We start from the raw sequence: 12,406 nt of genomic DNA on the forward strand, positions 1-12,406 counted from the left end.
TTCTGCTCACACCCTATGAACCATTCATTCTTGGTGAGTGAGTCTACAAATGACTATCTTTCCAAGGTCTGAGGATGTAGCTTAGCGGAAGAGGGCCTTCCTTCCTTCCTTCCTAGCCTGTACAAGGCCCATCATTGTACCCTTGCCTTGCTTGTTAGGGAACCCGCATCATTGCAGAAAGGGACCTGTAGGGGCGATGTATGTATGGTTGGTGTTGTGAGAAGCTTGCTGGACAGTGAGGGGACAGCCTTGCTAGAGGACAGCCCATAGTTACCTCCTGGTACTAAGGAGGGCGGAAGGACTAGAGCAGCTTGCACAGTCACAAGAAAGAAGAGGCAGTTAGCCAGCTATTGTGGTACGTCCCAGCTGAGGCAGGTGGTTCTATGAGATTGAGGCTGGCCTGGCATACATAGCGAGTTCAGGGCTATATTGCTTCTCCTGGGGAAGCCCGCATACCCAGCATACCGCAGCTTGACAAATGTAAACTAAATGCCACTTCTAGCCACTGATCCCTGAGTTGGCATATTGTTGGTGTCTGCCCCCCTCCAGTTGACAGTGCCCCAAGCTAATGTGTTCTAGATAAAAATCTGGGAAGCAGTAGTTAATAGAAGCTGGAACCCATGCTAGAAAGATCATTGAGGCAGATTCCTTTATCGTGGTTGATGGGACTGATGCTGATACACAGTATAACCAGTCCCCTAGCGTCTCCCTTTTTAAAAAGAAAAGAGCAGTAAACAAGACTGCTTGTTTCACTGAAGGTTGTATCTAGGGCCAAGGGACTACTAGCTATAGGCAGACGGAGCCCCCTTCTTCTACTGCCTGTGCTGCCTGTACATGGCTTTTCAGTGCGCTGTGTCCCTGTTTATGAGTCTTCTCATTTATCTGTCTTGTGCTACATTTCACTTTTTTTCTGACAGTCTAATTCATGAATGGGCACAAAGAAAATTCTCCGCATGAATTTATTCTGGTTTTTTTTTTTTTAACATCTTCAGAAAACTGATTTATTTTGTTCAGGAAAATTGCTTTGAATGTTAAATTAATTTGGGGGAAAGGACATATTAATAATATCTGACTTAATTAAAAGAAAAAGTGGTGTTTTGTTTGATAACATTTGCATTTTAAACTGAGTTATGGGCAAACATACATTTACATTGAATCTTCCTAATAACAATAGTCAGTTCCCTCATCTTCAAATCTTTTATCTACGTTAGAACAAACTATAAAACCTGTAATTTTCTTCATTTTGGTCCTGTGTATTTTACATAGTTATTTCTTGCTAATGATACTTATTTGCAAAAACTCTTTTTGGATATACCAGTTCTGTCTTTCTCCTCTGAAGACACGTAATTTTTAAAAAGATTTATTTATTTTTATTTTATGTATATGAGTGCTTTGTCTGCATGTACATCTGCATGCCAGAAGAGGGCATCAGATTACATTATAGATGGTTGTGAGCCACCATGTGGGTGCTGGGAATTGATCTCAGGACCTCTGGAAGAGCAGCCAGTGCTTTTAACCACTGAGCCATCTCTCCAGCCTGACATGTAATATTTTTGAACGTCAGGTTCTTGCTTTTTAGAAATGCAACAGAATCCTTTTTTTCTTCTTTCTTTTTGCTGCTAGTGTTCAGAGAAGTGGTGTGGATGGTCAGATGTTCTTTAATATGGGAACTTCTGTGAGGCTTTCTGTAGAACACCCATATGATGCTCCCTAGGGCTCTGGCTCTTTGCTTCCAGGTACAAATACAGGCCTAAATTGTGTTTAGGTCCTCGGCTGCTTGCTGTGGCCCCTAGATTGTGTGTGTAGAGTTTAGCAAGAGCATTCTCAAGTCCTTTCCTCTTTAACCATCTCTGTCATCTCTATGTCGCCAATCAAATCTTCTTATAAAGTGCCAGAATATTATTTTGCCATCAGTTCCAGGGGGCAAGGGTTATGGCTTTATGTGTCAGAACTTTACCTGTTTTTCTCATGCCATGTAGCTCAGGCTGGTTTAGCAGTTACTTTCCAGCAAAGTCTTCAGATTATTATCTTTCACTCTTGTCCTCCTGTACGCAGAAATGACTGTGTCTCACTTTAGTAAAGAAAACATGTCCCCAGCTGTCCCTAACTCTACACTCTGCGTCTTTCTCCTCACTTACTCTAAAGGCCCATTGTCCTCTTTGTACTCTGACAATGACACTCATTTTGCACTTTCCCTTCTCTCTGCTTCGGCATCCACTCTGCTTTCACCCTAGGACGCCTGCTACCTTTGACTGTGTCTGATGTCTGCAGATCTCCTTGACTTGGTCCTGCCTTTCTAGAAAGCCACATTCTCCTTTACTCCTCTGCCTGATTTCCAGGACAATGCCGTGTATTTAGTGTTTTCATTAACCACTCATGTTTTTCAGCATCCTTCCAACCTTATGCACACTCCTAGGGTGAGTTGCAGCGGAGTGAGCCCTCCTCCGAGTCTTATCTCCCAACTCCCAATCTTCCCATTCTGCGCCACTGTTCTCTGGCCTGTGAAACAGCTGCAAAACTCAACTCCTTTGACCTTACTTCCCATTTTACATTCTGACCCTGTTGGTCTTTGTTGCACCCCTCTCCTTATCTTTACAGATGTAATTGTCTTAATTGTACCTTTTGCCTTTCATCCAATCTGCTAAAACCCTAATTGTCACCCTTGGCTTGGGCCCCTCTTTTGCAAATTAGTACCTAACACACCCTTTTGTTAATCTAAGCCTCTTCCCGAGTCTTGGATGCTCCTCTGCAGCTCCTGAGCTATCTATGTTTACATGTCCTCACCTCAGTCACATGTCACCACACCACATCCACTGTGCAGTTCCCCCTTCAGGATGGCAGTCAGGGTCCAGTCCTTCTTTCTGAGCTCCGTCTTTCCATGATTTAACTGAGTGGCTTCATTTTGGGTCATTCTCTTTCATACCCATCTGTACTATCTAGAGCCTGTAGGTTGAGACACTTTCTTCCATATTAGATATCCTACATATTGGATATTTATTATGATTCATAACAGTGGCAAAATTTCAATTATGAAGTAGCAGTGAAATAACTTTATTGTTGGGGGGGGGGGAGGAATCCACAACCTGTATTAAATGGTCACAGCATTAAGAAGGTTGAGAACCACCAGCATAGTCTTTAGAGCAAGTTCCAGGCCTATATAGCAAGACCCTGTCTTACTGTCCACTTAACAAAGAAACAAACATACAATAATAAAATTCGTTTTAATTCAGTTCTCTTTTTTTGAAGCTCTATCTCGAAATGCACTTTCTGAAGCATAGGTGCTTAGTATCTCAGCTTAGTCATTGTCAACTGTGCCTTTTGGTAAAATAGTTTAACTTATTACAGTTGCTCTGACTTTTCTGTGTTTTCCCCGATGTACAAATACATAGTACATGCAAAGCAGTGTCCAAATCATCCATGTGGGTTATTAACCGATTGCCTATTGTTATTTCTGCTCTTACTTTTAAGTTCTCAAGGAACAGGGATGCCTTTTGGCTCTTGCAAAATTCCTAGGGTGAACTTTGTTTAGCGGGGGTAGGTGCAAGGAAGTGGGTGAATGAAGAGAAGATCTTGCCGTGCACAGACTGGACCTAGGCCACCTGCACGGATATAGCTGATGGGCAGCTCAGGTTCCGTGTGCTTCCCCTAGTAAGGGGAGCAGCGGAAGCTGTCCTGATATGGACTCTCTTGCCTTCTGGCTGGTGAGCCTTCCTTTTCAGGACACAGCGGAAAGGATATGCTCAGTCCTGAGCTGGGGTGGGTTGGTAGGGGAAGCTCCCCTTTTCTGAGGAATGAGGGAAAGGTAAATGGGGTAAGAGGGATGAGGACTGGGCGGAGAGGAGGGAGGGGGCTACGAGGATGTAAAGTGCACAAATTAATTAATTAATTTAAAAAAGAGAGTGAAGATCTTGCATAGCCCAGGTTGACTATATAGCCAAGGAACTCTTGGTCTTCTTGCTTGCTTCCATCTCCCACATACTGGGATTACAGGTAGTATGCCACCATACCAAGCTCTTAAGCACAGTTTTGGACGTGAGTGTTTGAGCCATTTAGAGAATAAATACATAGATAAATACTCAGGCATTACTTTTTCTTCTGTCACAATGATAAAACACCATTAACCAAAGCACTCAAAAAAAAAAAAAAAGTTTATTTGGGCTTACAGTTCCAGAGGGATGCCTGCCCATCCTGGCAGGGAAGTATCCAGCTGCTAATAGATGGATATACAGCAGAAGTAGGAAGCTGAGAAAGGTAAATCTTCAATAGCCTGCATGAAGCTGACAAACTAGAAGTGGGGTAAGCCACGCCCAGTGATGTGCTTCCTCCAGCAGGGCTCCACCTCCCCGCAATCTCTAGTCAACCTCTCCAGATGATGCCACCTGCTGCAGACTAAGGTTTCATATGCCAGAGTCCAAGTGAGACATTTCTCACTCAAACCACCACAGCAAGTCTGTGTTTCTTTCTCAGTTGGAGTCAGTAACAAAAGCTAATGCAAGAAACACGTAAAGAATTCTGTGCCCTCACTGTACCGTGCCGCTGTGAGTCAGTATGGCAAATCATCTTTGAAACCCACCGGAGACTCCAGAAAGTCATAAGAAAACAATTTGTGACCCGCCCCCTGCCAGAAAAAAAAAAAAAAATCACAGATACACAAAAGCCAGCATCTCTGCACAGCCAGAGCGCTCGGGTGATGAGGGGCACAAAGCCTTTGTGTACAATAGACGTTCCTGTTCACTGTTGGCCCATTTGAGGTATCTTTGATCTCTACAGAGGAGGGACATGGCTGAGGTCCTATGAATGGACAATAGAGCAGGAGTTGGAAGGGCAGCAGGCAGGGAGTGTGCTGTGCAGTGATGAAGCCCTGGAGATGCCCAGACACTGTGTACCTAACGATAAGCATCTTTGTCCGGTGCCTTCAAGTCTCATTCCCTTCCAGCTAGACTCCAAGGGACCTGTTTCATCTTTGACACCTTTGCAGTGTACCACGTTGCGTCTGTCGGTTCTTTATGTCTTAGCCTGCCAGAGGCTAGATGTACATTCCCTTTTCTGGGTACCACTACAATTTCTTTGTGGTGCATCTAGTCCCTGCAGCCCTGTGAAGTGTACTTTCTCTCTTTTCTTATCCTTAACTTGTGGTCTAGCTTTGCTATTCCTAAGAATTGGCGTCTGTCTATTGTCTTGGAGTTAGGGAGTTGAAAGTTTCTATTTTATTGGATACATTGTTAACTTTTACAGGTGTGTGTAAAGAAATGAAATAATGAGACAATTCTGTGCCTAAAAATGATACCTTTGATAATGGCAATGCATGCTTGTGAGATCAAAAGGAAAACATAAAAGCTATTCTCTGAAATAATATGGGAGATTGGAATTAGAAATCATAGCTTTTATGGAAGATGAGAAAACCTTCAGAACTGACAGGCATCCTACAGATTGCATATTAAAGAGATTTTTTGGTCCTCTATGTGCACAATCAGATAGGGAAAAAAAATTTAAAGCACAGATATAGAAATTCTTTTTTGTTTTTTATTTACTTATTTTTGTTGTTGTTGTTTGTTTTGTTTTGTTTTGTTTTGTTTTTTCAAGACAGTGTTGTTTCTGTAGCCTTGGCTGTCCTGGACTCACTTTGTAGACCAGGCTGGCCTTGAACTCACAGAGATCCTCCTACCTCTGTCTCCTGAGTGCTGGGATTAAAGTCATGTGCTATGGCTTTACCATCTGTTTTAAATGATGGATAGGAACGGAAGTTCCCGTGAGGATAGAATATCCCAATCTTTGTTCAGAGAAATTACTCTTCTCTTCCTGCTCCCTTAGCATGTTTCAGCTTTGATCTTAAATTTTCCTTTGTTTCTCTTTAGGCTGGAGGCTCCCAGGTGATTTTCACAAATCCTTTAGAAATTGTCAAGATCCGCCTGCAAGTGGCTGGAGAGATCACCACGGGCCCCAGAGTCAGTGCTCTGTCTGTGGTGCGAGACCTGGGACTCTTTGGCATCTACAAGGTAACCTTCTTCTCCTGGTTTACTTGGTTACAGTTATTTTAAGCACATAACTGTGCTTCTGGAAGAAGTTCATATCCACCTTGACAAGACACTCTGCGGGAACCCATAGGACACTGCCATGCCAATTAAGAGGCATCGCTCTCTACCATTTGCTAACCAGCCCCTCTTAAAAATCCGAAGACGCAGAAGGGTTCCTGATAAAGTCATCCAGCACAGCTCCATCTCCACACTGGCCTCAGCTGCTGGCTGCAGCCTTTTGGGGTCTTGTATTATTGATATAGGAACTGGATTCTCTTTGGTATGTATGTGTTGGGAGGGGCCCGATATGCACAGGTTTGGATGTGTGAATACATGAATATAATAGCCAGGGGTCAGTGTTGAGCGCCTTCTTTGCTTCCCACTCTTTTAAGACATATGTTTCTCACTGAACCTGGACCTCACTGGTTGGCTAAACCGGCTAGCAGTCAGCCAGTCCAGTGACTCCCATTTCTACCACCCAACCCAACATTGGGATTATAGGCATGTGGTCACCTCTAGCTTTTTATATGTGACCCCGGGGATCCATACTGAGGTCCTTAACCGTGCATGGCAAACACTTTATAAACTGAACCATCTCTCCCGCCCCCATAACCAAATTCTTAGATCATTAATTTACTTTTTGATCCTACGTATATTCTGGCACTAGTTGATTTCCACCCCCCCCCCCCCTGTATTGGTACCTCTTGTTAATTTTTATAAATCCTACTTTCCTTTTGTGTATAAAAAAATTTTCCAGTGTTTTGCTGTGAGTGTCATCTATTTCAAACTGTTGCGGGGTGGAGCCTCTCAGAGGACAGCTCTGACAGCCTTCTGTCTCCAAATAGCAGAGTAGTTAGTAGTGTCAAGGTGTGGCTCTCTTCCATGGGGTAATTCCTGAGTTGGATCAGGCATTGGTTGGGCATTCCCTCAATCTCTGCTCTATCTGTTCTATCTTTATCCCTGCATATCTTGTAGGCAGAGTAAGTTTTGGGTCAGTGTTGTTGTGGGTGGGTTGGTGTTCTCCTCCCTCTACTAGAAGTCTTGTCTTGTTAGAGGGTATCCTCTTTAGTCTCAATGGCCCCTGCTACTAGAATTCTTAGCTGTAGACCCCTTATGTCCTCCTGGAGGCCTATTCTGACTTTGGTCTCCAGCTTGTCACAGAGATGCCCCCATCCACAGTGTTCTCTGCAGGCCTTCTGTCCTCCCACCCTCTCCTCCAGTCTGATTTCCACCTTATTTCTGTATGCACTCCCTCTCCTACCTTACTCCCTCTCTTCAACCACTACCTCTGTCTGTTCTATTTCCTCTTCTGAGTGAGATTCAAGCATCCTCCCTTGGGTCCTCCTGATTACTTATCTTCTTTCAGTCTGTGAATTGTAGTATGTTAGTCCTGTATTAAATGGCTAAAATCCAGTTATAAGTGAGTACGTACCATGTGTGTCTTTCTGAGTCTGGTTTAACTTGCTCAAAATGGTCTTTTCTATTTCCATTTGCCTGCATATTTCATGATTCCCTTGTTTTTAATGGGCGAAGCATAGGGCCTCTAGTGGAAAAGTGGAGGTGAGGGGGTTAAAAAGGATCTAGAGGTGACAAGAACTCCACAAGAAGACCAACAGAGGCGACTAACCAGGGCCCAGAAGGGCCTGTGGAGTCTTAAACACAAACAAAGACCATGCATGGACTGGACCTAGGTCCTTTATATAGATGTAGCCAATGGGCAGCTCAGGCTCCATGTGGGTCCCCTAGTAAGCGTATCAGGGACTGTGTCTCTGACATGGACTCTGTTGTGTGCTTTTTCATCACTTCCCCCTGAAAGGATTGCCTTGCCAGGCCACAGGGGAAGAGGAGGAACTCAGTCCCGATGTGACCTGATGAGCTGGGGTGGGTGGGTAGAGAGGCTCCCCTTTTCTGAGAAATAAGGGAGGAGCAAGAGGGCTATGGTCGGGATGTAAAGTGAATAAATAAATTAATTAATTAAAAAACAAATAAAGTTAATTCATTGAGTTAAAGTTTAAAAAAAAAAGTTTTCCAGAATGACAATGTCAATTTTTAGTGGAGATTTAAAAATCTTCCCCTCTCTCCTACCACAAAGTGCATTGGAATAACCAGATGTGATGATATGCAGGCCTTAATCTCAGTGCTTGAGGGGCACAGGCAGGTGGTTGTCTGTGACTTTGAGGCCAGACTGGTCTACATAGAGAGTTCCAGGACAGCCAGAGGTACACAATGAGACCCTGTCTCAAAAAAAAAGAAAGAAAGAAAAAGCTTTGTTGTAGTAAACTGAAGTTATCTGCATCTATTCTCAGAACTAAATTTTATTGGGCTAAAGATACACACTGTTTTCCAATAAGAAGATTTAAAAAGGATTTGTTGCTGACTCAGGTAAATAAGTCTTTAGGAATACAGGTGCCTAGTGCAGCTTGATTTATATATGTAGAATATATAATTAATAAATTCCCTATACAGGCTAGGATGCTTTATTTGTGTGAATTTTAAAGCAGTGTCCCATCATTGCTTACTCCACTTTTAGATAACATCTGCTTAGGTTGCCTTCCAGAATGCATTGTCTTATCACCCATGCAACTGAAGCGATTTACACACTAGACACTGCAGCACTGAGGTCTTCCCATCCCCCATCATCCCAGGTGGGCCCTGCGTGTATAAGAACTGCGCTGAATGGAACTGAACAGTGGGCGTTCCGTGTGGCGTTTTAAGTTCCCATCTTCCCAGTGCTATTTCTCTGTTTTCTCCTGGGTTCTGCAGGCGACCTCAGTGGGTATCCAGAAATGCTTACAATGGAGCTTCTTTTAGACAGCTCTACCCACCCCTGAAGGGTCTCTGCATTCCTCCAAGTCATGTGATTGCTAGAGTGTCTTGTGGTCTGAGTCCTTCTAGGATCAGATAGAATGCATCTCTCTCTACTGGGATTGGGCACATGTGATAGTCTAGGGAAAAATATGTGGATGTGGAGCCATTTGTTAAATTTTGCACATTTGGTCTATGGGCATGCATTATGGTCTCTGGGATCATACTAAAATTGCTAGACTTGTGGCAAGTGACTTTACCTTCAGAGCCATCTCTAAGGCCCTTGATATATTGGCTCTTTTATTTATTTTTTGTTTGTTTGTTTGTTTTTGTTTTTCGAGACAGGGTTTCTCTCTGTAGCCTTGGCCATCCTGGACTCACTTTGTAGACCAGGCTGGCCTCGAACTCACAGCGATCCGCCTGCCTCTGCCTCTGCCTCCCGAGTGCTGGGATTAAAGGCGTGCGGCTCTTTTATTTTTAAGTAGCACCTAAAATGCTGGTCCTATAATTGAGTCGTGAACAGGTGTCTTTAGCTGTTTTGTTTACACATATATATTACCAGCTATAAGAAGGAAACAGTATTGTCATGACGCACCAAAGAGAAAATACCTTCTGTTCTAACATTGTAGGCCCTTGCCGTCTGTGGCGTGATGTAGTGGCTTGTCACTTGACAGGATGCCAGGCAGTCTTTCAACAGGCTGTCTAGTGAAAAGCACTTGGTACTGTAGCAATGACTGTTATCGAAACATCTCCGCAGATGAAATGGTAGGAACTTGTTTGCTGATGCAGGAGCAGACTGTGCAGATGACACCAGACTGGGGCTTGGTGTTTTTCGTCTTTCGTTATCTCACTGTCTTAATCCCCTGTAACGCTCCTTGGAAGGCACTGGCACCCCGATTTTGTTGCAGGGTGAGCAGCGCTGCCAGTCGTGGTATTTGAGCTGAGGCTGAGGCTCAGACGTTGCTTGTTTGTCTTTTGTGCTAAAGTTGCTTTTCTGAAATGAGCAAGATCACTCAGGTTGGAGCAGGAGCGCGCTCTCCCATATAAAGTTAGCTAATTACTAGTCTAGCGGTTTAATCTCGTTGGGAAGCATTCCGCACGGCTTGGCACGGCCTTCCAAAATGCTGTTTTGGTGAACTGGTAATTATCACGTGAAGGTACTAGTGTTTTTGAGCTGAAAAAATCGGCTTCATTATGTGAAAGTGCCCCCACCGTTCCCACACTCCTACAAGCCTCCGCATTAGCCAAGTTTCCAGAGACCCGAGGCTTGCCCAGATCCACTTGTGTCACCACCCAGGGCAGCTTCCAGTCTCTTATTCCAGTTTTGTCTTGTGAGTCTGGACTGCAGGCCTCTCTACCTCACCTTGCCGTGGTCAGACATCTTGCTGAGGGAGAGAGAAATGCCTTGCTAGAGAGAATCAGGACTGGGGCTTTTGTGCGTGGCTCCGGGCGATGTAGAGCTTTCCTATGCATAAAGTGTTGTTCTGTAGTTTTACTTGGCTAGGAAACAAAAGAAAACAAACAACAACAACAAACAAATGGCTGGAGCCACCCAGTACTTTAAGGCTGTTTGTTGTCCCTTCAGAGAAATCATTAAGGGGAGGACCCCTGACCTAATTTTTATTGGGACAGATGCTCATCCTCCTTTTTCCCAGCGGTGAGCCATTGGTTCTCTCTGTGTTTAGGACTGCTCAGCTTAAACTTGCCTAAATTGATTTAACCAAGCTTTCTGGGGTTTTGTTGGTTTGGGTTTTTTTTTTCCCCTTATGAATTGACTTGCAAAATACCTTAGCATTCTGTAACCTCCCAGTAAAGGGCAATTAGAATACCACCTCCCCCTTTAAGAAAAACATACATTTGCAACTGAAAAAAAAAAAAAAAAAGTGAGTGCAGGTAACATCTTACACTCCTGAAGTCAGAAATAGTTCAGTGAAGATGTAAGCAAAAGCCCTCCTCTGAACTGCAACATTTAAAGATTTAGTTAAAACACACAGGATAGAGCTGATTGAAATAAAGGGAGAATAAGTAATTGCCTTTGAAAGATTGGTTAATATGTAACACCACCACCACACCCAAAAAAAACCCTCATGCACAGTTTTTCTTAAGAGCAAGAGAATGCAAGGCCTGTGCTTGCAGCTCGGTGCTGGAGCACTTACCTAGCTCTGAGTTCCATCACAGGCTGCCACCCCCTTCCCCCCGACACACACACACCCACAGTCCTAGCCTTGCATGCATATGTGGATATGCTTACTTCTCTTACCCTGTTTCGTGGCCTAAGTTCCTGCAGCATAAAATGCATCATCTGCCATAGGAAAGAAGGCTGTGTGAACTTTTCCTTTTGTATTGGAGCTGTCAATTTATAAGGCTCATTATTTATCGCTAAATGGCAGCCCAGACAGGAGAAAGGCCAAAAACAGTGTCACCAGAAAGCTGCAGTAAAGTTTGTTTCCCTGAAGACAGAACTTGGCCTCCGAAGCAATGAGGATGGGTCCCGTCATGCATTAACAGAGGGTTTTCGGTTCTATAATCCCAGTGTCAGCTGCCAGCAAAAGGTCACTTAGGAATATGGCCCCCATCTACTCTGTTCTAATCACACTGTATTTGACATTGTTCAGATAGATTGTTTTTTCATGTGTATATATCAAAACACATGTTCAACTCTTTTGTGTAAATAGATTGCTGGAACTGTTGTCAGTGTGTTCTGAAAGCAAGTGTAGCATCAGTATAATTGTTTCAAAAGCTCAAATCACCCAGGATATAAGACTAAAACTCTTATTTCTCAATAATCCAAACCATACCAGAGTATCAGTGTTATAAATCCAGTGTTTCAAACATAGTACATCCAAAGTCTCTTCTGTCATCTTAATAGCCACATAAAATATTTTTAAGAGAGTGTGTGTGTGCGCGCGCGCGCACGTGCGTGTATGCGCGCGCGTGTGTGTGTGTGTGCGTGTATGTGTTGCAGAGAGAGATAACATTTTAAAATTCGTTTTCTATCATCATATTTATTTTTTCTTTCCAATTTTAGAAATGTTGGAAATAGGTAATAACAAATTCAAGAGATTAGTGAAAGCTAATATACAATATAATAATATACAATATAATAATATACAATAATACAATACGCAATATACAATTCTGCAGAGTAGGACGCAGCCTGGAGAATGGCTGGCACACTGAGTTGGTGTTTGCAAAGTCTTCTAATCTTGAGGAACCTCTGACGTCTTCTCCCATGGGCTGGGACTAATGAATAATTTGGGCCTTGTAACTGCCCATGAGCTCTGACCATGGGTTCAGTGACAATAGTCATATAGCACATTATCTATGGCTTTTCGACTCTCAGGAATTCTCAGAGAAGCCAGTGCCGGCAGCCAGCCAGGGGAGAGAAAGGCGCAGCACCTCCCACATCTCTGTAACTCTGATGAACTCTAAGCATGCCTCGTATTGAAAATGGACCGTAACAAATTATCCCTTACAGAGATATTAGAAGTTGGGCCATGGAGACTATTCCTGTGTGTACTTGGCATTCTTTTCTGAGTATACATAAGCACAAAATCTTAAAAACAAAGCTGTGGGTCAACATGTGT

The 12,406-nt window shown here is 43.5% G+C and overlaps 1 protein-coding gene across 3 annotated transcripts in view; it reads left to right on the forward strand.

The window, feature by feature from the left end:
* The window catches only part of Slc25a13 (solute carrier family 25 member 13), a 190,417-nt gene that overhangs the window by 151,978 nt on the left and 26,033 nt on the right, over positions 1 to 12,406 (forward strand). For all 3 annotated transcript variants that reach the window (XM_051151955.1, XM_051151957.1, XM_051151958.1), the window contains exon 14: positions 5,856 to 5,996. In XM_051151955.1, the coding sequence (XP_051007912.1) occupies positions 5,856 to 5,996 (141 nt within the window). The remainder of the gene's footprint in view (positions 1 to 5,855; positions 5,997 to 12,406) is intronic.

This window comes from Acomys russatus, chromosome 10, assembly GCF_903995435.1.
Source record: "Acomys russatus chromosome 10, mAcoRus1.1, whole genome shotgun sequence".
NCBI classification, from domain to species: Eukaryota; Metazoa; Chordata; class Mammalia; order Rodentia; family Muridae; genus Acomys; species Acomys russatus.